This window comes from Lissotriton helveticus, chromosome 2_2 (genome assembly GCF_964261635.1).
Source record: "Lissotriton helveticus chromosome 2_2, aLisHel1.1, whole genome shotgun sequence".
Taxonomy (NCBI): Eukaryota; Metazoa; Chordata; class Amphibia; order Caudata; family Salamandridae; genus Lissotriton; species Lissotriton helveticus.
Window position 1 is genome coordinate 319,767,860 of NC_136060.1, and position 26,936 is coordinate 319,794,795.

General features: G+C 47.9%; 1 protein-coding gene across 1 annotated transcript in view; it reads left to right on the top strand.

The window, feature by feature from the left end:
* The window catches only part of CLNK (cytokine dependent hematopoietic cell linker), a 1,039,166-nt gene that overhangs the window by 562,384 nt on the left and 449,846 nt on the right, over positions 1-26,936 (top strand). Inside the window, exon 7 of the mRNA XM_078678887.1 lies at positions 487-540. Coding sequence (XP_078535013.1) covers positions 487-540 — 54 coding nt within the window. The remainder of the gene's footprint in view (positions 1-486; positions 541-26,936) is intronic.

Consider the following 26,936-nt stretch of genomic DNA (forward strand, 5'->3'; position numbering starts at 1 on the left):
AGATACCTTTGCACTCTGGTGCAAGGATGCCTGCGTTGACGCTAAGTTGTGAAACTTAGCGCCATCACAGGGGTAAAAGCAAGGCTGCACCATGTCCTTGTGAACATGGTGCAGCCTTGCTTTTCCGAAGTGGCGGAGCGAGGGGTTAAGCCAAAAAAACTAACGCCTCTCTCCGCCACTTCCTTTTGAATATCCCCCTCGGTGTTATAGGAACTATGGGGTATATTTTGCAAGTGTTCGAAACTGTCTTGTAATTATTGTCCATCAAACCAGAAAGGTATATCCTCTAGTTTTAATTTATTACGTGACATGAACTATTTAATTTTCTTCTTTTTACTATATGCCCAATTTGCTTTGAAATTTACATTTTCACATTTTACAAAGTTTCCCTTTCATTTCAGAAATGTAGATAATATATTTGTCTTTGCAAAATATGAAATGATTTCCCTGAACTGAGGCATCAAATAATGTCACAATGTTTTTAAGGTCCAAGTGTGAACCGAAGCATGAAGCCTAGAAGGTATTCTGCTCTGATCAACGGTATGTCTGAAATATTATCAATAACAATGTGTTTTCAAACAACTAAAGATGAATGTTTGTGAGAAAATTATTTAAAATACTCCTCGTTATTTTTTGTGACCTCTGGTAATGTAATCAATACTTTCTTCAGAAAAAGAACTTTTCACTAAGGTGATGTTTGTAAATTACGTTGGCTGCAAGAAACATTTATATTTTTCTTTTATTCATAATGATTTGTCAAAGTGCATGGTGTGTTCTGTTTTGAAACTAACTTACACATTTTTGTCAGGTTTGGTTTCTGTTAATTTTGTGCCTTTTGCTCATTTTCAGGCCTCTGTATTGCTCGGATATTTTATGGTTAATCGTCGTTACTTTATTTCTTCCTTCCTGCACCCCGTCCATTAAAGACGTGTATACATTCCATGGGACCCTATTGCATAAACAAAAAAATCACTTTCTAACAATCTCTTCATATGTCTATTTTTCTTCATTTCAATTGAGCGAAATGATATCTCCAGGTAAGAATGAAGTTAGCAAAGACTGTCTTGATGAAAGAATGTTCGAAGAAGGGATTTATTGACAATTCTAGAAGATAAATAATAAAGATAACACACTTTTTACTTAAGCAGACAATCAAAATACAGAAATCAAAGCATGAAAATGTTGAAGGACCACAAATGTATTACACTCCCATGATTTACTCACTCATTTATCTCACCAGATTTGGAACAATATCCTGTCATGATCATAAACTTTCCTTATTGAAGTCCTGCAGCATGCTGGCATAGGCATAGCTAGAGCCAAGGAATGGCTTAACGGCTCGAGGACTGTTCTCTCAACTTTTTTAAAACTAGTAGTAATTGAGTGTTAAAAACATAAAGTAATGCAGTCGAAAGGGATTTAGCTGGAGCATTTCCTCTAGAGCATCCACTTCAAAATAACCAGTCATGACCTCCTCAACTCTGTACACGAGCATGCCCCCGTTATGATCTAAGGAATCTCTCCCTGGATCCCAGTGGGTAGCCTTTAAAAAGAGGACAGTAGAGAGCATGCAGAAATAGAATAGGCCATGGAAACAGCAGGATATAATCTGCCACAGTCCTCTCTACCTCTGAAAAAAAGCAAGAAAGTGCATTGCCCTAAACTACAAAGATGTCCATCTTCATCCTCCTGAACCGTTTGCAGATGATTAGCAACAAGAGTCAAAACTCCTGTAATTAATAACCTGCGGACACAGTGCCGCCCTTTGTGATTCTGCCAGTTATTCCTCATTTCTGAAGAGCTCCTCGGGGTCCACCTCATAATCCCCTAGTAACTGTGCCCACAGGTATTCCTTGGTGTTTTCTGAAACTCCAGGAGGGTGTGTTTTTTTAAAGACTTCAAAAGCGATTCATTATGCTATTCCCTAATAGAATTGTGGTCCAGAAAAGGCAGCTTCGGAAGACAGCTGGTTTGAACCTGCTGTGGTTCCAAACGCCCAGATGTACCTGTGTAGGATCTTACTCTACACTTGACCTACACCTGGGTCACTACACTGACAAATCGAACAATACTCACCTTATTGATGAACTATAGATAGTGATTGAAAATCTTTAATCACGGAATGTATTCGCATAAAATATGAAACTGCCAGGCTGAATCCTGTATACAAACTCATTAATTAAACCTCAGCTTTCTTCTTCACCGAGTCATTCACACATTTATCCTCTCATGCAACAGTGCTTTGATCTGGTTGTTTGGCCAGTAAGGATTTTAATGAAGTTGTTTTATGTTAAATGTTTTACATTAACATGACATTATTTAATTGTCACGATAAGGATAATGTTGGGAGAAATTATGTGTATTCACGTTTGGTTTTATTATATAGCTAAGGTAGGCCTGAATTTCAAAACGTGTTAATGTTGATTGCCATCTTTGCTTTATGACAGTCAACATTTTATTTCTACGCAAGCTAGAGTTCTGATATTGTTGACTGCAATGTTCTTCATCCTTCTTTACCATGTGAAGAGATGTTCTCTTTTCTTCGTGATTATCGTGGCATGCCTTAATGAATAGTGCATTCAAATGTCACCTGCAGTATGCAGACGGTATACAACCTTTACAACAAAACTTTTACAACGAACTACCATTACAACGCAACTTTTACAACGCAAACTATTACAACGCATTGCTCTGGGGGGAGCTCTAGGATAGGGAATAGGTTAATTTACTATCCAATAACCTTCCCTACTATCCACGGGGACTGGAGTTGGAATAGTAAATTAAACTATTCACTATCCAGCGCCCAAAAGCATTATGCGTTGTAATGGTATGCGTTGTAAAACTTACGATGTAAAGGTAGGCGTTGTAACATCATACATCCTATGCAGACTATTCCATGTGTCTTATCTTGATACAGTTTGAAGGACGCAGAGAGAATCTTCTGTTCTGAGAAAATTTGAGAACATGTTGAAGATGTAGTTGCATCATTTTGCATTAACCTAATCGTACAGCCATTTTGAGAACTGGGTGTAGTTGAAAAAAGCGTTAGTATTAGTGTGTCTTGAAAGCAGAACAGATTGGGATAAAGCAGAGAAAAATATGAGAGAGGACTGACTTTACTCTGTCCTTCCTTTTAAGGTGAACTGCTGGTCCGTCCTCTGCTTTATATTATTTATTTAACTCATTTATTTATTTATTTTATCGTTTGATAGAATGCAAACTAGACCCGTGAGGGTATCAGAGCACTTTACAGTATTAAGGGTGGTGTACAAAGCAAGGGAAGGGGGTGATCAATTGGGTAAAATAGGGGATACATAAGGCAAGGAAACACATAGTCTAAAATCCCGGCTACATGTGGGAAGGAAATTAAAACAGGTAGATACATTGTACAAGAAGGTACATAGTCTCAACTCTTGGGGGAATGCCCAGGAGTGCAGGAATCGGTATCGTCGATAGAAAGATAATAATGAAACGTGTTCTTTAGGCAAGGTATTTACCCATTAAGAAGGTTTTGGTCTCATTCTTAAAGTGTGCCAAGGACGTAAGTCTTCTGATGGCGGGTGGGAGAGAGTTCCAGATCCTTGGCGCAGCTCCAGTGAAGGTCTGATTGTATTTTTCAGAAACGTGCAGGTTGCAGCAGTACGTCTTTGGCAGAACGGGAGTTTCTGGAACCTCCTGATATCACGAGTTTTTGTACCAGGAATGTAGGGGAGTTGTTATAAAGAGCTTTGTGAGTAATGCAGGCCAGTTTAAATTGGATTTATTCTGGCATCTAAGGGAAGCCGGTTCAGCGCTTTGAGGTGGGGAGAGATGTGCTCAAATTTCTTTGAGCCGGTTAGTAGTCTGGTGGCGGTGTTGAGGCAAGCTTTCAATGGGGCCAGAGATTTCTTGGGTAGCCCTGCAAGAGTAGAGCATCCATATTCTAATCTGGAAATGACTAGTGCCTGTACTGCTGTTTTAAGGTCTGACACATCGAGGAAGGGTTTTAGGTTTCTTAGGTAACTCAGGTGGAATCTAGCCATTTTGGCCATCGAGTTTATATGGCCACGCATGTTCAGGCTGCCGTCCAGGGTTATTCCAAGGGATTTCGCGGAGTCAACAATGGTAGGAGGGTAGTTTAGTGCTGAGATGGTCTTGATCTATCCCTGGATGTCTGGATTGGGTTTGGGTGGAGAGATCAGAAGGAATTCAGTTTTATTTGCGTTGAGTTTAAGCTGGTTGGCGGTGAGCCAGTGGACTGTCAGCTTCAAGGCCTCATTCATGGAGAAAATGTCCTCAGGGGAAGACATTTTTATGTAGATTTGTGTATTGTCGGCGTACATATGGTAGAAGATATTGGCGGCACGTTTAGCCTCGGTGAGGGGTTCAAGGTAAAGGTTGAAGGGGGTAGGGGAGAGGGTTGATCCATGGGGGACTCCAACCGTAACCGGAGAGGGGGAGGATAGATTACCGTTGATGAGGACTCTCTGTGAGCCTTTTTGGGGGAAGGATCTAAACCATTCAAGGACGGTGCCCTTCAGCCCCATCCTGAGTTTGAGTCGTTCAAGGAGAAATTGATGGTTAACCGTGTCGAAGGCAGAGGAAAGGTCTAGGAGGATTAGGAGACAGGTTTTGTCTTGGTCGAGGGCTTGAAGAGCGTCATCTACAATGTGGATGAGAGTGGTTTCCGTGCTGTGTCCCGATCTGAACCCAGATTGGAAGTCATCTAACAGGTGAAATGTATTGATCTGTAGGCTCAGTTGCTGTTGCACACATTTTTCCAGAACTTTGTCTTGGAGTGGGATGTTAGATATGGATCTATAGTTCTCAGCAGAAGCAGGGTCCAGCGTGTTTTTTTTTTAGGATGGGGACAACTTGGCCAGCCTTAAGCGAATCAGGAATTGAGCCCTGGAGGTGGGAGGCGTTGATTATTAAGGTCCAGGAAGGGATGATAGCTTGAGAGGCTGCAGCTAGGCAGTTAGATGGGAGAGGATCATTGATGTGATTGTTCGGGTTTAAGGAGGCTAGAATTTTTGAGATAGAGTGTTCGTCATAGATTTTAAAATTGGACCAGTGTGCTAGGTTTTTGAGTGAAGTTTGGGAGGACAACGCGGGGAGAAGAGGTAGAGCAGGCAGATTTTGAATTTGGTGTTGAGTTGTGGATTTGAGTTTGTTACCTAGGGCAGAGATTTTATCGCAGAAGAAGGAAGAGAATTCCTCACTTGTTATTAGGGGTTTAGGAATTTCTTTGGAGGTTTTCGCTAGTTTGTTGGATTAGTGTTTGACCAAGTCGAACAGCTTGCGAGGTCGGTTTTTGGCGTTCTCCAGTTCCGTTCTGAAGAATTCTTTTTTTGAGTTGAGGATTTTATTATTGTAGGCATTCCTGGCCTCGCGTAGAAGCTTTAGCTGTGCTGCTGAAGGGTGTTGTTTCCAGTTACATTCAGTCTGTTGAAGGGATCTCCTCTCCTTGTTGAGGGATCCGCTGAACCAGGGATTTCGATCTTTGATCTGGGTTCTTTTTAATTTTAGTGGTGCCAGGTCGTCTAGAATGTCAGGTATGGTTGAGGAGTAATGATCCGCTAGGTTGTCGACTGAAGTGCACTGAGAGGAGATGTGGGGGGGGAGGTTGGTCTCACAACGTGCTGCCAGTTTCTTGTGATCAAGGTTCTTGGTGTGTCTAACCCATCGTTTGGGAATCACGAGTTGAGATGTCCATATCTTGTGGGTGCTGGCAAGAAGGAAGGTGATGGCGTGGTCAGACCAATCACAAGGGTCAGACCAATCACAAGGGTCAATAGAGATAAGTTTGACCGCTGCTTCTTTAACAGTGATCCAGTCTAGGGTGGCACCTTTCAAATGAGTAGGGAGGGAGCAGGCTTAGGTAAGGGCTTGATCGGCCAAGAAGTCTCTAATGGCAATGACCTGAGGTTCCTTAGGATCGTTCCAATGCAAGTTGAAGTCGCCAAGGAAAATGTCATTAGAGTTTGGAGTAATCTTGACTGTGTTAATTTCCTTGAGGAGGTCCGTAAAGGTGTCGTTCTTGCCTGGGGGTGGTAAAAGATGTGTAGTTTGTACAGCTGTGAGGTGTTGTTGGAGATGGAGAGTGCGAGGTATTCGCAGAAGTCTGTAGGGTTCACCAGCAGTTCCGTAACAAGGAGGTTAGAGCGGTAGATGCAGGCAATGCCACCCCCTTTTTTCTTTGAGTGCCTGTCCATCCTTACGATGTTATAGTTGGGTGGGACTAGGAGGTCTAGGTAGGGCGATTAGGATTCCTTGAGCCAAGATTCAGTCAAAATCGCTAGGTCCGATTTGTGTCTCAGGATGAGGTCAGCGACATCAGATGCATGTTTTACAGCTGACCCGCAATTTATTAAGAGGCTGGATAGGGACGGGCCGGAGTGAGTGTCAAGGGTAGAAGCAGAGATGGGAACTCTAGCAAGGTTGCTATTTACCACCCCTCTGGTGCGGAGGGTAGCAGATCTGTTAGGGTTAGATGCAACTGTGACGATAGGGAGTATTTCCCTCAGATCTGAGGGGCATGGGGTGGTCAAGGCAGAGTCGTAACCACTGAGGAGGTCAGCCACTTCTTCCTCCGCGAGTTCTGAGGAATTAGGCGTGCCAGGGCTAGGATTGTAGGTATGGAGGAGAGAGAGAATTTCCTACCTCCGAGAGGTGGCAGGGTTGATTGCGGGGGCGCAGGTGTCTAAGGGAAAGTGGTTGGGGGTGAAGGAGGGGCTTTATGACAGGGATGTGGGTCGGGTTCTGCGAGAGCCAGAGATTGGAGAAGGAGAGTACGGTGATGTGAAGAAGGTGCTTTAGGTCCACAATGGACTTGTGGATGCCTTGTGGATTATCTGTTAATTTATGTGGAGCTTAATGTGCTTCACATAAGATTGCATGTTTTGATGTGCTTACTAGGCTCAGGTGTGAAGTACCAAAAACCTTAGGGGATTAAAACTGCTCTCGATACATTCACAGAAGCACTTTGTTCTCAAATTTGCTAAATTAAAAGTGCTATCAGGATCCACCTGGTGGGAGTGAAGAAGCCTAGCATCACCCTTTGTTGTTAGCAATTGCCAGGTCATTAGGGATCTCCGTAATTGACACCCTACCAGAAAAGTAGCTCTTTGCAACTTCATGTACCAGTGGCTGGCAGGCTGCTCTTTTACCTATGGGAAATGCAGTTTAGCAGAAAGATATCCCAATACGTGAGGGACTTCACACCAAAGTTCATGCTTACTCTGAGCTCAACAACTGCTTTGAAAACTTCTTTCCAATTCTATAGTGTTGACAGGCAGTAAGTTATTGAATAAAGGAGCAAATAACCTGAGGCTACTAGGGCCAAAATATTGGAGACCGCATTTTAAGTATGCTAATTTCTGTCTTTTATTCTTGGATATTTCCAAAGCCACTGAAAGACCTGGCAATATGGGTCACAGCTGATGCTTTGATCAGGTATGAGCTGTAGGTTTAACATGCCACCCATTATGAAAGTGTCTTGCTGACTATGGACTTAGTGCTTTTTTCTGGTTATGTTTATGCTGGCAAATCATTCTATCAGGTTTCCTAAGAAATCACACATTATGCCAGCCAAAGGGATCATGCTTTGCACTCATTCTTATGAGCGGTGGTGTTGTGTGCTTCTGTGCATGCTCATCTTGTAATCCCAGAGCTCCTGCCCCATTGTGTCGTTCTCATTAAACTCCTGGTATGATGCACGTGTTTGTTGCTCATCTTTACTTGCTGAAGTTGCAAACTAGTACTGTACTTGTTCAATATATACCACATTATACCCTGGCTCATTCATACAGATCATACTGCATTTTGTAAGAATGTACTGTCCAGGTGCACAGAGAGAAAGTCTTTCCACCTAAGGGCAGAAAAATAAGGCAAGTCCCTTCTTCTCTCCCTCAGTTTCAGAAGCCCATGGACAATGCCCTTCAAATTTCCATGTCTGCTTACACCACAAAGAAGATGTGTAGTAGGTTCCCTTGAGCTAATAGGCCACCTGACCACTATGCAGTACAAGCATGTGAAACCCAGCTCCCGTGCACCTGTGAAGAAATAGGTACCTCTCAGCTATTTCTCTATCACCCGGATTGTTAGACCTGGCCCTTTTGACAGGTTAATCCCCAAACTTTTTGCTTCAATCCTCCTATTTTTCTAACCCTGATGTTATTGGCTTTAGGATTCTGGGCAATTTACCACTCATGATTAGTGCTAAAGTGCATTTGCTCTCTGTGTAAATTGTGATACGATTAGTTATCCATGATTGGCATATTTGATTTACTGGTAAGTCCCTTGTAAAGTGCACAGCGTGTGCCGGGGCCTGTAAATCAAATGCTACTGGTAGACTTGCAACACTGGTTGTGCCACCTGAAGGACTAGCCCTGTAAAGGTGTCTCAGTTCTACCACAGTAGTGGCTGTGTGCGCAGTTGAAAACTGCCATGTTGTCCTGGCACGTGCACCCAACTGCCAGGCCCAAACCTTCCCTTTCCTTACATGTAAGGCACCCCTAATGTAGGCCCAAGGTACCTCCCTGGGCCGGGTGAAGTGTATGTGAAAGGTAGGACATGTACTGGTGTGTGTGACATGTTCTGATAGTGAAATACTGTGTATTTCGTTTTTCACTATTGAAAACCTGACCCCGACTCGCTGCACATCTTCCACAGACCTGCCTTCGCCATAGCACCCAAACTACAATGTACTATCAACTGCACCCTCGAAACAAGCGTGTTCCCTGACGACTGGAAAAGCGCAGAAGTCAAATCCCTCCTCAAGAAGCCCTCTGCATACCCGACGGACCTCAAGAACTAAAGACCCATCTCCCTGCTCCCCTTCGTAGCCAAAGTCACAGAGAAGATCGTCAACAACCAGCTCACGAACTTCATAGATTCCAACTCGATCCTCGACACTTCCCAGCCAGGATTCGGCAGCAACCACAGCACCCAGACCACCCAGCTGCCACGGACGACATCTGCACTCTCCTCGACCAAGGCCTAATGGCAGCCCTCATCCTATTAGACCTCTCAGAAGCCTTAGACACTGTCTCCCACTGCACACTAACTAACAGACTCCATGACGCCTGCATACAGGGAATATTGCCCTAGACTGGATCAGCTCCTTCCTCACCGGCTGAACTCAAAGAATCAGACTCCTGCCCTTCATCTCTGAACCCAAAGAGATCAGCTGCGGAGTACCCCAAGGATGCTCACTCAGCCCCACGCTCTTCAATAGCTACATGGCCCCCCTCGCTACCATCGCTACCATCGTCAGAAAACACAGACTCAGCATAGTATCCTGCACTGATGATACCCAGCTCCTCCTCTCCCTCACCGAGGAACCCGACATCACGAGACACAGTTTCCAGGACGGAAGAAAGGACATTGCATCCTGGATGAGCAGCAGCTGCCTGAAGTTCAACATCGAGAAAAGGAAGTCATCGTCCTCGGATCCACCCCCTCCACCTGGGACAACATCTGGTGGCCCACTGCCCTCTCCAACCCCCCCACACCCACAGACCACACCCGCAACCTCAACATTATACTCGACTCCTCCCTCACTATGAACCGACAGATCAACACTGTATCTTCCACGTGCTGCAAGACCCACCGCATTCTTTGCAAGACCTTCAAATGGATCTCCCCCAAATCCAGAAAGACCACCACCCACGCACTCATAACCAGCAGTTAGGACTACGGGAACGTTCTCTATGCCGTAATCAATAAATCTCTACTCCTCAAATTCCAGACCATCCAGAACGCTGCAGCAAGACTCATCCTCGGCATCCCACGACAAGACCACATCACCCAGCACCTATGAGATCTCCACTGGCTCCCCGTTGAAAAGAGAGTGACTTTCAAGCTGCTCACTCATGCCTACAAATCCTCCACAATACTGGACCCCAATACCTCAATGAAAGAATCGCCTTCTACGCATACAAGAGAAACCTCCACTTCGGCGACCTCGCCTTGGCCAAAATCCCTCACATCCGCAGAGCCAGAAAGGGAGGAAGAGCCTTCTCCAACATCGCGGCCAAGACCTGGAGCGAACTCCCCCTCAGCATCAGATGATCCTCCATACTGCAAACATTTAGGAACAGCCTCAAGACCTGGCTCTTCAGATGAGACAGAGCTGCTCGAACCCCCCCCCCCAGCTCCTTGAGACCCTCACGGTTGAGTAGTGTTCTTCACAAATCCCTGATTGATTGATTGATTGATTGATTGATTGATTGATTGATTGATTGATTGATTGAAAGGTGTAGTAATTGGCAAGGAAACAGGAGATGTCTTGAGTAGTTTATTGGTAGGTTACATGGAAGAGGAGCTAGCAAAAGATCAGCTAACTCCAACAGATCTTAACTTAAGAGTAAATCAATATACATTCCACACTATCTAGGCAGTGGCATAACATTCTAAGAAGAGCTAGCACAGTACAGTAGCAATGTTCAATGTATTACAAACTTAAACTAAACACAGATTACTGCAAAAGGCACTCTGTCCCATAGGCTTATCTTTGGGTTACACTGTAACATTTTCCATTTTTAGCTAGCAATAGGGACAAGATAGGAAAATGGAGTTTAGGCTCTCTGAATTTAGAATTTCTTAACACACTTTTTCGCGAAGGTGGTTTTTAAATTCTGTGTTTTGAAAAAGGCACTTTTAGAAAGTGGGCATTTTCTTACTTTACTATTCTGTGTGCCTGTTTGTTTATTCAGAGTCTGGTGTTTGAGTGACAGGAGCTGGGATGTGCATTCACTCTAGACAGTCACTAGCGGGGTTGGGGTGTGCCCAGCCTTGCCTGGGTGACTTATCGCAGGGCTGAATAGACCTGGTCTGCATTTAGAGCGGTGGGAGGAGTTTCGCATCCACCTGAACAGGCTGTGTCTCCTTTTTAGGTCGAGGACCTAAAGGCTGCGCTTGCGCAGTCTGGGGTCGGAGATTTAATGTCTCTTAGTAGTGCTGTTTAACCCGCCTCCCTGCCCCGTCTCTCCTCCATTGGCTGGCTTCCTAAACAGAGGCCAGCCATTGGAGGAGAGATGCGTCACTCAAATTTAGCCCAGTTTTTTTCGGATTCGGGGGCGTAAGTCTTGCTGTTCTTTAGACAGTGACGTTGTCTGTCACTCAGAACCACAAAACCACGCCCCGATTCCGAAAAATTCGGAAGCTTGCGGCCGCCATTTTTTTCTCGTCTGCGGTGAGGATCGATCGTTCCTTTAGCCCTTCTTGCTCACACACCCGGCTCTGCAATCCGCAGACACCCGGTTCTGCCGCCCTTAGTTCTGCCCTCTTACTGCCCTGTGCACACCCAGCTCTTCAATGTCTGGTTTTAACCCCTCCCCTGCCTGGGCACTCTCAGGTCTTCACTCTGAGAGTTTGCAGCGCGGCCGCCATTTTTTTCCCAAACTTGTTCGGGATGTCGCCTCCGCCCTGCAGCACGGTGGGGAAGTTGTGGTTAAAGGTCTCCTTAAATGTTGGTATGATGCACTTCCTTATACTAGGCGATGTTAATGTGGACTGCATCTGTAACTGTAACTGGGGGCATAGTTTACTCTGTGTGTGTATTCTCCTCAAATCGCTGTGGGAATTTCATTTTGCATATTGGTATGTTTGCGTACTGCATTTGAATGTTCTAGTCCTTCAGGCGCTCCTATTTGCTCCGCGGTGAGTGTGAGTGGGTGTTGGGGGGCGGGGGTACCCATTAACTTGCTTGCTTGGTCTTGGGTTATCATTGCGGTCTTAGTTCCCATGTTTTCAGCCTAAAATAAGGCTGCTCTTGCATGCGGGTGCGGCAGTGTGCTGTGCCTGCAGCAGCCCGAGGCTGCCAGGCGCTGGGAAGGTGCCCGAGAGCAAGGAAGCGGCCCCACCGACCCACCATAGCTGATTAGCTGGAGCTAGTACAGCTAACAGAGCGAGAGGGCAGCCGTCGGGACGCAAGGGGTCACTTGAAAGCAGACGGCCAAGGCACCGCATCCCCAGCACTGGGGCGATGATCGCCCACCAGAGACATGAGGAGACCTTCATCAATCAAAACTAACAAGGACACCTCTGCATGCCGGCCCTGCGAGGCGACCCCGGCGGCGTGACACGCCAGCCTCCCCGGGCCCCCAGACACTCCCCCATACCGGAAAATGAGGCATCCCATGCACTAATTGCCTCTTTGGGATCCCAGTCCTCCCACCCACCAGATAATGGGGGGCCCCTGCACTGACAGCCTTCTCGGGCTCCCACCGCCCACACCCACCGGAAAATGGGGGACCCCGTGCATTGAAAGCATTCTCAGGCTCAGTGCTCCCTCCCTCCCCTCACCGTAAAATGGGGGACCATGTGCATTGACTGACTTTTTAGGTTCACAGGATATCCCCCCTCCCCACCACCAATTTCCCTATAATGGGGGATCTCATGCACTGACAGCCTGCTCAGGCTCCCAGCACTCCACACCGCATAATAGGGAACCCCATCTACTTCCTGCCCTCTCAGATCAGCACAGCCCCCTTACCGCACACAGAGGGTCCCTGTACATGGTTAGCTTCTCAGGCACCCTGATGTCCCCCATTCCCGCGCCACAGTTAACGGATGACTCGTGCACCGGCACCCTCCTTTATTCTCCCTGCTCCTAGGCCCGCTCCCCCTGGTTCCACCCTGCCCGGCCGCATCTGCCTCTTCTCAGCGCTGTAGATAGTTGGAGATTAAGTGATTTGTCCAGAATCACATATGTTGTGCAGACGCCGAGCTGGTTCCCCAGCTCCAAAGTCGCAAGCTCTGGCCGTTGCGCCACATCCTCCTCTCTTCTGCCTTTCGGCTCGCCCGTGCCCTTACTTCCTTCATCATTTCTCTCCTCTTTTCCCCCTCGCGTATCTCTTTCTCTCCACGTGCTCTCCTTTCTCCGCTGCACGGCCCTCCCTTCCCCTGTTTATTCTCCCTGTTCTTAGGCCCTCTCCCCCTAGTTCCACCCTGCTCGGCCGCATCTGCCTCCAGGGTTGTGCGAGGGGATCATCAATCTTAGGGCGGACATTTCAGGGGGGCGCTTTCTGGATCTTGAGCCTGAAATACTCGCTATAAGGTACAGATCATCCAGGATGGAACAGTAATGCGAATCTTAAAATATGACCGATATTTGATGAGCCCCACAAAGTGGAACTCTCTCACTACCTCACTCTCTATCTCACTACCTCACAACTTCACGCTCTCTCTCTAACTCACTACCTCACTCTCGCTCTATCTCACTACCTCACTCTCTCTCTTTCTATCTCACTAACTCACTTTCACTCTCTTTCACTACCTCACTCTCTCTCTATCTCACTACATCACAACCTCACTCTCTGTTTCTATCTCACTACCTCAGAACATTCCTCTCCCTCACTGCCTCAGAACATCCCTCTCCCTCACTACCTCACTCTTTCACTACCTCACTCTCTCGGTCTCTCACTACCTCACTCTCTCACTACCTCACTCTCTCTCTCACTACCTCACTCTCTCTCTATTTCACTACCTCACTCTCTCTCTCTATCTCACTACCTCACTCTCTCTCTATCTCACTACCTCACTCTCTCTCTGCTAATGCAATAGGTCTCGCATATGCAAGCAATTAAGCTATTGCCAATATAAATGACAAGCTTGTTTCCGGTCCAGGGAAGGCATGGCTTGGCAGTTCGGACTGGACTGTTCCCATGAGGCACAGGGTCAGACTGATTTGCATATAGCCATGTCTGAACTGTGGTGGCAGAGTGGGCTAAAGAACGGTGATGGATTAAACCCAGATCTTTTGACTGGGTGTGAGTGTTTGATTGGTTCAGATGCTCCGTCCATCACCACCCCCTTTTGTACCAATATAAATGACAATGCCATTTATTTAGGGATACAAAAAAAAAAAATAATGAGCAATGCCAATAGCTCTACCTATAATATTGCCGAGACCATTGCATTGTAAATGCTTGTTTACAATGCTGTTTATGCCCCTTGTGGTCATGCTGCGCCAAGGAGGACAGGACTGGTTTGGACTGGGTTCAGAGACCCTTGACACAAAGAGAACAATTACATTTTGGTATATTAGTATTACACCTAAAACCTCAGGACTTTAGATTACTTCCAGGAACAAGATGACCCTGCCAAGAAGAAGAGCTGAAGGACTGTGTGAGGAGAGCTGCCTTTTCTGAGTGATTGGTGAGTTGGCCTGCAGTTGTTGCTTCTGTCTGTAGTGGAGGAAAGGGAATGACTCTTTTTGCCCTGCTGTGGTATCCTGCTTGAGAAGAATCTCCAAGGGCTTCTTTGTGCTTGCCTCCTGTTGGAAGTCTCAGGAAAATCAAAGCCTGGGAGGAACACTGGAGAAGCTGTGTGAGGAGCGCTGCCCCTAATTTGGTGGGGTAGGACGGCATGCAGTAGTTATTCCTGCCTGGGGCAGGGAAAGGACTGGACTGTGCCTTCATCAAGTTGCAAAAGAAGCGCATTGTGAGTGCTGTGCCCTTGACCCTTTTCTTTGTGGATCCAAGAGTGTGATGTGCGCTTTGTTTTTAGCTTTCTCAAAGGCGTGGGGAGTGTGGGATTTCTCTTCCCTGAGTAGGAAAGTTTAAAGGAACAAACCCCAACCAGTGCGTGCTGAGCGCTGCTATGCCTAAGTGGTTTGCAGTGTAAACGACAGGACATGGGTGCCGGGTAGGAGACGGCTCAGCAGGAACCCCCTGCATTGCCCCTGGTAACTGAGAAGCAACCAAAGGCCTGGCATCTACAGTGGCCCCTAGGAAGAGCGCGCTGTACTTTACAGCTGAGGAGTCCACCGCAGCCTGTGAGCCTGCCCTGGATCTAGAAGCAGCGCCACTGGAAAAGACTGAGACAGGACTCTCCTGGCCTCAGCAGGACCCGGGAGGGCTCTGACATCACCTCCCTGGAAGAGGTAGGCACTGATGGCTAACAGGTATCGGATAGTCCCAAGCAGGGATAGAGAGGGAGTAAGCGAATCCTTGTTGCTTCACTCCTAGTCCAGCGGGGAAAGAATTTGTCTTTTCTTTGCTGAGCGAGCCAAGTGGGCAGGAATCCTCAACAGAGGTGCTGCTCAGCCCCTGTGTCCTTCCCTCACTGGCTGTGTCCATTTTGCACAAAGCAGTAGACTTTGCGGTCACGGCCAGCTGCTCACCTGGACGGTGGGCCTAGGGCCAATTAGTACAGAGGGAAACAGGCTGCCTGCAGGGACAACTTCCCAGATTACACTTCTTGTAATAAGAGAAGCAGGTGTGCTAGGCATGAGTGATAACTTTTACTGGGGAAATGTTATGGTGAGGCATGTTTTCCCTTCCTAACCTAGCTACAGCATGTCATGCCCTGATGTTTCCATGACATAGGCAAGTTATCTGTATTGGTTGTAATACCCTACATGGTCAGTGATTGGCTGCCGCCCCCTCCCTATGACCACACCAATCCCCAGAAACAAGGACATTTAAACATGGTTATCTTTGGAAGGCGGGGGGTCGCGAGACCCCCCGGCCGTATTTATTAAGATATAAAAACAACAAATTTTTTAATTGTACGATAGGCAGTTTATACAAAAATTCAGCAGGACATTAGATACATGATTGTCAACAGGTGTGATAGACTATCCTTAACAAAAACTCTAATACAGATTGTTTCCTAACCGAATCTAACATCCTCATCTGAAATTTAGTATACTAACATTTCTGGCCATATGGCAAGGTCGCTAACCGGTGTCAGGTACTACTAGCTGCGCCTCACCACAAGATGTGCGCATGCGCAGCCGGGCCCGGTAATTACCCGGTCCACGCCGTGAACTCCATTTACCCACTTAAGGAGGGCCCTTACTCAGCGCCACCAGCCTAAGGAAAGTGTGACTCCTCCAACCCGCGCCCCTTTGAAGCACCAGTTACCTTGCCCCTGAAGTTCTAGGAAGGGCCAATGGCCCCTCCCCCTGGGCGGGAACCTCCATAGGATGATGCCCGCCCCCTCAGACCTTAAAATAGCTGCTCACCGGTCATGACCTTACCGCCACAGGCCAGCATTGTTAACCGACGATCTGGCCTCCCCCTTCCTAACCCTAAATTTGGACTGACTTACTTAGCAAATCCCTCTAACCACGCCCAGAGATTATTAGACCACAGGACATTCCCCGCCTCAGTCAGGTGTACCCCGTCCCCCAGGTAGAACTGCTTGCCCCAGATACACCCGTGTGGAATCGTCTGCAACCGGGGGGCTCGGAATAGTTTGTCCAACTGTGTGTTGATCCTCTTTACCGAGTGATTCAACGCCCTGACAGAGTCCCCCCCTCGCCACTGCCACCGGGGGATAAGTTGCGACCATACTACTGTGCAGCCCGGGCAAATCCTCGTGACCCACCCAGCAGTGGAGATGATTTCCTCAATAAGGATGCGCCTCCCTAATCTGGCCAAATCATTCTCCCCAGGTGAAGTATCACCACTGACAGGGGGTGGGCTGCTGCGCTAAGAGTCCCTGGAAGAAGCTCCTAAACTGGCTGAGGCACAGACCCCCTCTACCGAAAAAGGAGATATGAAACCCTTTCTGCGCGGCCCTTTTCTTACGGTCTCCTGAAAGAAAAACATGTTTAGCACGCCTCACATAAGAGTGGCCCACAATCCAAGTCACCAATTTCATGTGTCCCTCCTGTTGCTTGTGTTGCGATGGTGTTGATCGTTGATGCCCGCCGGCGAGTTCCTCCCCTGCGTCACAGGTTTGAGAAACTGCAGAAAACCAGAAAGACACCAGGCGTGAGCACCATCCTGTCACAACAAGTCAATTCGCACATATCGTTTGTAACATTCCGACGACCATCTCCCTATTCTCTTTACATTCTCAACCGGGAGACCCCTTGCTACTGCTTCAGTTGCTGCCCCAATCCTAAATGAGTGAGTGCCAAACTCCTTGGGGTCAAAACCTGCCTGTCTGACTGTCAGCTCCAAGACTCGCCTAAACTGGTACCTGGTCAATGGCGTGCCATCGGCGTGACACAAAAGTGCACCCCCCGTCGTGCCCTCTCGCTGCCTGTGGAGGAACTCCACGTGGGAAACCGGGCAGCAAGGGTTGGCCCGTGCCCGGTGAAGCACTATGGTGTGACCCCGAGACTCCTGGTCAGTTTCTGACCTCTGAATTGTCACCCACATAGTATCCTCTCTGATCTTTACACAAGTCCGCTGCAGGCTGCCCAAATTGTCCCCTTTTGACCCTGCGACTAATTCACCAATTCTCAGAGCCCCATAGAAGGCCAGGGAAAACGCAGCTTTAAACAGAAGTACCTCCCACTCGACTACAGACACTGTGAAGCGCTCCCAATAAGGCTGTCAGGCGAGCTAGCCCAATGGGCCTTCTTCCATCTGGTGGGGGACCTTGTAGACGGCGCCAACCCCTCAACGCCTTGCGCACCATAAAGGTGTTAGTAGGATCCCGCATGCCCTTAGCCTGCGCGAAGAAGGAAACCGCCGCCCTATGTCTGCTCGCTGCCGCCACTGAGCGCCCTTCCCTGTGCATTGATTCTAAGTAGGCCGCAAAGCTGTCCTCCTGCGCCCACCCAGCCTCCCGTTCCAGCCCCAATAAAGCCCGGTAAGACAAAAACGCCCCTTCGTAAGCTGTCTTGGTCCTGGGGGCTAAGCTAGCAACCACGAGGTCCTGTAGTCTGGGGCACCAATCTGCCAAAGTACTGCCGGGAAGTGGGCTGGCGAGGGGTCTGCTGCAGGAAGATGCTCCCTGAATACCTGCATTTTAAAGCGAGAAAGGGAATCAGCTGCATTGTTGAGGATTCCTGGGACATGCTAGGCTCTGAAAACCACATTCCATTTTAAGCACTGTAACACAATCTCCTTTATCAGGCGCAGTATGAAGGGACAGCGTGCCCCCTGTTGATTTATACATTCCACAACTGTCATGTTATCAGACCAGAACACCACTGATTGATTACATAGGTGTTCCGGCCAGACCTTCAAGGCCACCCATATCGGGAAGAGTTCCAGGAAGCCAATATTGGCGGTCAGACCCCATGCTGTCCATTCCTCCGGCCACCGCTGGGCTACCCACTTGGACCCCAAGATGGCGCCGAAGCCCACACTACCAGCAGCGTCTGTCCATAAACCCAACTCTGCTGATGTGGCGGGAGAACCGGGCCACACTACCCTGCCATTAAAATCCTCCAGGAATGCCATCCATATATGCATATCCTGGCGGACCTCAGATGACAACCTTGTGCGGTGATGTTTCTCCCGTAGTCCCTTCATAGCTTGGGCAATGGAGCGTGAGAATGGGCGTGCCATTGGGATGACCCGTAGGGCAAAGTTCAGTTGCCCCACTACTTCCTGCAGCTGTTGCAATGACACCTTGTCTTTGCGTAGGCATTGACGAAGCGCTGCTCTAAACCTAGACACTTTGTCCCTGGGCAACCTGAAGCATCCCTCCACTGAGTCAATTTCGATACCAAGGAATTCCAGGCAGGTGGACGGGCCGACCGTCTTCCCTGGCGCCAGCGGGACCCCAAAAGCCCGCATGAGCACGCAAAATTCCTGCAATGCCCAGGCACACTCCTGAGAGCCCGCCACCCCTAAGAAAAGGAAATCGTCTAGGTAATGCATGACCTGCTGGTGGCCCGTCGCCTGTCTCATGACCCATTCTAAGAAAGAACTAAACGTCTCAAAGTAAGCACATGATATGGAACAGCCCATGGGCATGCATTTGTCCATGTAAAACTTCCCTTCGAAATTGAAACCTAGGAGGTGGTGATCCAAAGGATGGACTGGGAGGAGACGGAAGGCAGATTCTATGTCGGATTTTGCCATCAGTGCCCCTGGCCCCAGAGCCCGCAATAAATCAACCGCCTGGTCAAATGAGGCATATTTTACACTACAAATCCCTTCATCAATGGCATCATTCAAGGATGCTCCTCTTGGTGCCGACAGATTGTGGATCAGTCTAAACTTGCCTCTCTCCTTCTTGGGTACTACTCCAAGCGGTGAACACACAAAATTGGGGACAGGCACCTCATGGAAAGGGCCAGCTATCCTGCCCAGGGACAGTTCCTTGCTAATCTTAGCACCCACCACTTCAGGATTATGCTTTACTGACAGTTGGTTCCTGCAATGTGCGCTACCTGTGTACCCCACCGCCGGGATCCTAAAACCTTGTGAGAAACCTTCCTGAAGTAGAGTGGCCGCTGTGTGGTCCGGGTATCTATTCAACCATGGGATCATTGCTAAAACGTCTATTGGCATGGGGGGGCCCGAATCGACCTCACTACTCTGGCTTCCACCTTCCCCTCTGACCGTGGTTGCCTTGCTTGGACCAGCAAGTTGTCTCGGGGTGGGATGGGTGACCACAGACTGCACATGCATGTCTAAATCTACAGGTGCCCTGGGCCCTTGTGCAGGAGCGCTTATTAAAGTCCCAGCATACCCCTTTTCTCTCTGACCCCCCTCCTATTCTTCCCCGGGACCTCACTCCCCTGGGCTGACCGAAAGGGCTGTTGGGGTCTGGCGGAGAACACCTTGACTGCACTGGCGGCCTGGGATGGGGCTGTGTCCCCTGAGAATTGCTTATGCCAAGACATAGAGTCCACCCTGTCCCATGCCAGTGATGTGTCAAATTCCTTTGCTTTCCTGAAATTAACATCATACTCCTTCCACGCATCCCCAGTGTATTGATAGCTCCACCCCACAATCCTGCTCTGGTAGCAAGCCATTGCTGCCTGCACATTAGGGGGGCGTTCGGCCGTTATAGCCGTAAGGACGGAAAAGGCCCTGATCCAATTCTTCAAAGTCTCATCTACCCTGAACCTGGAGCACTGTGCCCTCCATTCACTCGGATGCATCCATTCCTTCAGTAACTTGGCCTGCTCCATTTCCCTATTGTCTAGCAACAAAGAAAAAATGTAAACATATTTTCCTGCCCAAATCAACTCTTTCACTGCCAGGGACACATGTTGTCCCAAATTTTCACTCCTGGATGGCACTGAGCCGTCCCCCAAGAGAGGCAGCGCCACCTCCTTACCATTGACGGGCACCTGGGCCGGTAGACCATCATCTCCCTTCGGTTGGGCAGGACCGGAACCTGTAAGTGAAGAAGATGGGGGCACCGCAGTACAGTACGCCGCAGTTGCAGCTTTAATCTTTTCTACCAACTTCGCCGCTTCTGCCGCATGATCTGATGAGGCAGGAAACACACCACCCTTTTGCAGCCAAGGTAATAAGGCGGCTATCAAAGATACTAACTCAACAGGGACCGGGTCCAGGTTACCAGCTGGCACATCTGGGACCCCAGGGGGCATGTCCGGTGGCCCTGGCGTGGTAGGCAAGGGGGCGGGTGTAGGCGGCACACTCGGGACTGGTAACGGCACCACGGGCAGGGGGGTAGGCCCCGCAGGAGGGGGTGCCGGCGGCATGGCAGGCACCGGTGCCACGGGCGCAGGAATTACCGGCAGAGGCGCAAGAGGAACCGGTATCGCAGGTACGGGCGTACTCGGAACCGGGACTAGAGGTACAGGGGCTTGGGCAGTGTACCTCGGCTTCTTGGCCTTAGATCTCTTGGGTGGGGTAACAAAATCCCCCCTCGGCAAGGGTGCCGCCCTCTGCCGCATGGGCCTGCCTGATGGGCCCGGGGGGTCAGCAAACCTCTCATTCATGCGGGCCTCCAATTCATCAACTTTCCCCAACCTCTTATTAATTTCGCTCATCTCACGCATCATGGCGTGCATCATAACCTCCATGCTGGGCCCTCCTTTACCCCTCTTCTGCCCCGGCATGGTTGCACACCCCTGCCCTACACTCCTAGTGTTACAACTCAGGTGACCGTGTGCTTTGTACCTTCACCAGATGGAGGATGCACAGGGGGCTGTAAGCACCATGCAACCGCAACCGCAACGCCCCGGCTTCTCCGGTTTGTCAGGGGTGAGTAAACTCTAGCGTCGACCCACCCGGCGGCTACTAGAAGCTATGAAATGCAAGCCCCCCGCTCTCCTCTTACCGAACCAATCCTACGCCCTTCCACAGTCGATATCGTGATTGTGACACGTCCGCCGCTCCCCACTCTGGGCTCGCCGTGCACTCTATGCTGACAAACTGCAGTGTATTGCCTCTGTGTTAAGCAAAGCACTCCCTCCTTAGTTTCGACCGCTCCGCGTGGCACCGCCGACCCCGTACGCTAGGCACTCGCATGTAGAGCACCGACCCGAACACCAGGAGGATCGCCTTGGCAACCGGCCGGCTGGATTGCTCTCCTCCCTACTATGAAGCTCCTCGTGGCAGCCGCTGACTCTGCGGTAGAACGCTGGTCCGGACACTGCTGGCGCACGTCATCCTACTCCGCGCCGCTCCCGCTCAGCACCTGAAAAACAAAAACAAAGGATAAATAGAAACAAAAAGCCCCGAGCGCGGGGCACCACCGGTGTGGGGGGGAGCGTCCAGGCAACAAGGAGTCCCCTGGGCGCTCCCCGCCTCTTTATCGACCCCCAGAGCCCGCCCCCCCGACCCCGTGTCGCTCAATGGCATCCGGGCCAGGGAGGGCGCCCGCCAATCGGTGGCAGGGCACGCCCCTGAGGACACGCCCCACCACCGAGAGGCCTTGATGGAGGGGGCGGTCGCCGCACCGCCATGCGTGCGGGGGGGCCAAGAGCCCCCCCTTTTCAAATGTAATGTCTTTTAGAAACGTGTTTTCACTGCAAAAACTACATAATACGTACTGTGATGGTGTAGAGTGTTGGTTTCATGATGTTTTGATGATGTGCAACTTATAAGTGCGTGCTTTACAGCCACATGCATCATTGTAGGAATTTGCGATTCCTAAATTGCGAAAATTAAGGAATCGCAATTTAGGAATCGCAAATTCCTATGCAACAAGAAATCGCAAAAGTTTTTGCCATTTCTTAAATTTCCTTATTTGCGATTCCTTAATTGCGAATCGCAATTAAGGAATCGCTTTACATTGATTCCTATGGGCCTACAGGCCCATAGGAATCAATGGGAAGGCATTCTCATTTTGCGAATTCGCAATTAAGGAATCGCAAAATGAGAATGCAATTTCAAGGGTGCAGGGGGTTCCAAAGGACCCCCCCTGCACCCCTGAAATGTCACGTAAGTACATTTTACTCACACACATGTCCCAAGGGCATGTGTGTGTGTAAAATATAAGTTCAAAAATGCACTTTTGTGCATTTTTGAAACTTTTCGCAAATTACCATGAAGGTTTACTTCATGGTAATTTTCCCCTTCCTAATTGCGAATTCGCAATTTAAAAAAAATCATGCATAGCATTTAAGAAATCTCAAAATTTGCGATTTCTTAAATGCTATCGCAATTTCAGAAATCGCAAAAAATTGCGATTTCTTAAATTGCGAAAAATATTTTAAAAAATGATGCATCCCAAAAAAGGTTTTTGCATTCGCAAACGGCCGAATTTTGCGATTCGCACCGTTTGCGAATGCAAAAACGCTTGATGCAGGTGGCCCTTAGTGCACTAACTGGTATGTTTATGACAATTGCCTTATGGAAAAGTGATTTATGACTTATGCATTGTTGGCTGGTTGGCAAGGTGATTGATGAACTATGTGTTTTACATGCATTTTAAGACAAGCACCTAGTGGCACAGTGATTTATGTAATTGTGGTCTAATATGAGTTTGATGTATAATACAAAGGATATCTTTCGATAACCTCAGGGAGCTGGGGCACATGGCAGAGGCACCAGGAGCAGTACAGGGCTTTCAAAACCAGTCATCAATTGCTCCATCCTACTGGGTTAATGCTTGGTGGAATAAAAAGCAGTATTGAAAATGTGTTTGTTGGTTACCATGAATGGAGCAAGCTGCTTGCTATGGGAGAAGTAAAGGTTCAGTATAATGGCTGATTCTAAAAAGAAATGTGTTAATCTCATTTCAAGCAGATTTTCCCAGGAATTCTCCTTTCTTATTGTTAGAAATGGGATCTGTAGTTGGCAGAGGTACTCAGACTGTCCAAGTAGGGACCAATGCTCTAGTCAGGGTGAGGGTAGTACACACTAAAAGTTAACCTGTGCTCACCCTCTAGTAGCTTGGAACAGAGCAGTCAGGCTAAACTTAAAAGGTAATGTGTAAAGTATTTGTGAACAAACACACACACAGTAACACAGTGAAAACACCATAAAAGTACTCCCCACCAGTTCAGACAAATAGTCAGTATTTATCTTAGTAAAACAAGACCAAAACGACAAAAATCTGACATACAAAAGTCAAAACATGATTTTTTTTTAAATTAAATTAAAATGAAGTGCTTAGAAGTGAATAGCTCCAACTTGGGCTATCTGGTCATGCTTGGCAGGGACAAATCCACAAGTTCAGTACGACAGTGATGGAGCATGGGCTGGATACAGGAGTCATGTAGAACCCCTTACAGTACCTTGGATGCGTCGGAAATCAAAGATGTATGGTGCAGAGGAGGTGAGGCATTGCAGATGCAGGTCATGCATCAGTTCCTTAAGGCGGTGCAGTGTTGTTGAAGCCTTACCGCTCTGGGATGATGCGTTGTGCAAAGGAGGTGATGCGCCCATTGCTAGAGGGATGTGTCGGTTACTGAAGGTGAAGCGGCGTCGGTGATGTGTCACTGTCAACAGCTCACAGTGTTGATTCTTTGGCTTCAAACTGCTGGGCAGAAGGTGATGCATCAGTCAAAAGCCATAAAGGGTTTGGGGCTCGAGGCTCATACAGCAGCGATCCTTTGGAGGTGCTGCAGCAAAGTCTGGGCTACTTTGAAAGTCGAGATCACTTGGCATGCAGTGTCCATGGCTTTGGTAAAGGCAGCGTCGATGCATACATTTTCCAGGGATGCACAGGTTCCAAACTGACACTTTGGAGTCGATCCTTCGGTTTCTTGGTTGCAGCACCAAATTCACTTCCAAGGCCCCAGGGCTGGATTTGGCACCACTTAGCAGGACCGGACTCCCAGCAGAGGAGCCCAGGTGCTGGATGCAAGATGCAGGTGAAGTCTTTGATGTCCTTGGTTCTTGAGTAACAGGAGGCAAGCTCAGTCAAGCCCTTGGAGAAGAATACGACTCGTTACAACACGAGTCATCACAACGTGTGCCATAACAACACGGTTGTTACAATGACCACGTTGTTACCACGCAAAGCCATTACTACGCAAGTCACTACATAGACTTGCAGTAGATGGCGTGCTGACATTAGAAATGTATAATTTACTATTTCAACTCCAGCCTACGTAAAAGTCAGGAATGTGTTGGAAAAGTAAACTATACTATTTCTAATGTTTGCATGCCATCTACTGCAAGTCGATGTAATGACTTGCGTAGTAATGGCAGTGCGTGGTAACAACGCGGTCATTGTAACGACCGTGTTGTAAGAGCATTGCGATGTGATGCCTGCATTGTAGTGGCTGTTTCCCCTTGGGGAACCTTAGAAAGTAGGATGCAGAGAGTAAAGTCCAGTCTTCTCACTCCCAGGAAAAAAGCAGCGAGCAGCAGGCCAACACAGCAAAGCATGCAGAAAGGTGGCAGTCCCTCCTGGCAGCATGACAGCTCTTCTACCTGGCAGAGTGTCTTCAGTTCAGAAATGTTCAGAGTATATGGTGTCAGAGGTCCAGTAATAATAATAATTTTAGCCTTTGAAGTAGGGAGACTTTAAAGAAAGTTCTTTGTAGCTTACAAAAGCCGGCCCTGCCTCCCGACACGCTGCAGGCGGTTATGCAGCTCTTTGTGTGGGGACAGGCACAGCTCCGTTCAGGTGCAAGTGCCAAGTCTTGCCACCACTCCAGCTCAGGAAGGCTCATCAGCCTGGTGATGGGACATCAGGATATTCAAGGCACATCTCAGTTTCCTTTGTGTATGACTGTCTAGAGTGAATTCACAAAGTTCACTAACATCCAACCCAGATGAGTATTCTAGGGACAGGAGGAGCACAGAATGGTTAAAGTAAGAAAATGCCAATTTTCTAAAAGTGGCATGTTCGGACCTGCAATTTAAAAAAACAACTTCACTAAAAATGTGTTTTAAATTGATAGTCCAGAAACACCAAACTCCAATTTTCTGTCTACTACCAATTGGGAGATATACCTGTAAAGTGTTAAAAGGCAGCTTGAATGCTACCCTTTGGGAAGGATATGCTTTGCTGTAGTGAAAACAAATGTCGCTGTTTTTAACTACCAGGCCATGTAAAACACCAAAGTACATGTTCTTCCTTTTAAATAACTGCACCCTCGTCCTTGGGCTACCTAGGCCTACCTTAGGGGTGTCTTATATGTTACCATGGGCAGAACACTACACTGCGCTCGCGGAGTGTGCGGAGTTTGCGCAACTACATGCTACGCGAATTGCATGTAGCACAGTGCAAAAACACGTAGCAGGATTTTTGGCTCGCTCGTGGTCTTCAACGTCAAGTTGGCCACCGCAAGCGAGCAAAATCACCATCCCGGCGAGACTTTTTCCCAGTTCGTGATCAGCAACATCAAGTTCCCGATCACAAGAGTGGAAAATAAACCTCCCGGTGAGATTCTCAATGCGGGGAGATCAGGTTTCTCATTGCGAGTGGTCACGTATGCTCGTGACCGCTCGCGATGAGAAACTACCAGTCTGCGTTGAGAAAGCTGCCGCTCGAATACAAATCTACTCGAGAACGACCCCTTTACACTGTGCAAGATGTCGTTTGCAATGATTGCACAGTGCGGACAAGCATCCGGCACTGTGCAATCAGTGTGAACAGCATTTTCCCTACCGCACTACGCAGTTTTCGTAGCTATGCGTAGCTTGCGTAGTGCAAAGTGCACTTTGCATAGCTAAGCGTAGCGCTACTATGCGAACTACGCCCAGGGTTACTTATATGTAATAAAGCGGAAGGTTTAGGCCTGGCAAGTGGGTGAACTTACCAGGCCGAAATGGCAGTTAAAACTGCACACACAGACTCTGCAGTGGCAGGCCTGAGACAGGTTTGAAGGGCTACTCACCCGGGTGTCTTAATCAGTTCTGCAGGCCTACTAGTAGCATTTGATTTACAAGACCTATATTTAGGTTTTGTTTTTATTACATCTTCTTTCTTCCAAATTTGAGTTTGAGAAAAAGCGTATAGACAGATTTTGGCATTCCACGATCCACCTGATCAAGGACAAAGCTGTGGTTTGTTGAAACAGCAACTGCCTTGCTTATTTAGAATTCTTGCAAGGTATTTCTGTATTAAACGCATGTTGGTCTTCTATGTGCTGTCTCGGGTGTTGTGTTTTCTTTTACAGAATATACAGCCAGAAAACACTTTGCTGGAACTTTACAGGTGTTTTGTGGCAGCCTGCAGTTCTTGCTGGCCCCAACTCCATGCTAGACCTTTTGATGCAGGATGCAGTTTCACAGCAATACAGTGGCAATATCTGGGTATCATTGTACTATCACATGAAAACTGTTTTGTTTGGTGTTGGTTAATTGTGTAATTAATCGTTCATAGTCACTTACCCCCAGATTCATCAAAGTCTTGTTTTGCGAGTCCTTAATAGCGATTTTTAAGGAATCGCTATTAAAGACTCGCAAAACGGGATGCATGTAGAAATCACAATATTTTTTGAGATTTCTACTGCTTCCTTATTTGTGATTTGCTAATTGCTAATCGCAAATAAGGAATGGCTGTCCCATTCATTCCAATGGGCCTAAAGGCCCATTGGAATGAATGGGGAGTCATTCCTTATTTGCGATTAGCAATTAGCGAATCGCAAATAAGGAAGCGATTTCAAGGGTGCCAGGGTGTCCAAAGGACACCCTGTAGCACCCCTGAAATGGTAATGTACACTGGTGTTGCGCACACACATGTCCAAAGGACATGTGTGTGTGTAACATACAACTTAGAAAAATGCACTAAAGTGCATTTTTCTAAGTTTTCGCTATTTACCACGTAGTTAGACTTCGCAGTAAATAGCGGCCCCAGATTGAGAATTCGCAATTTTAAAATAGTTCATGAATTGCATTTAAGGAATCTGAAATTGAGATTCCTTAAATGCA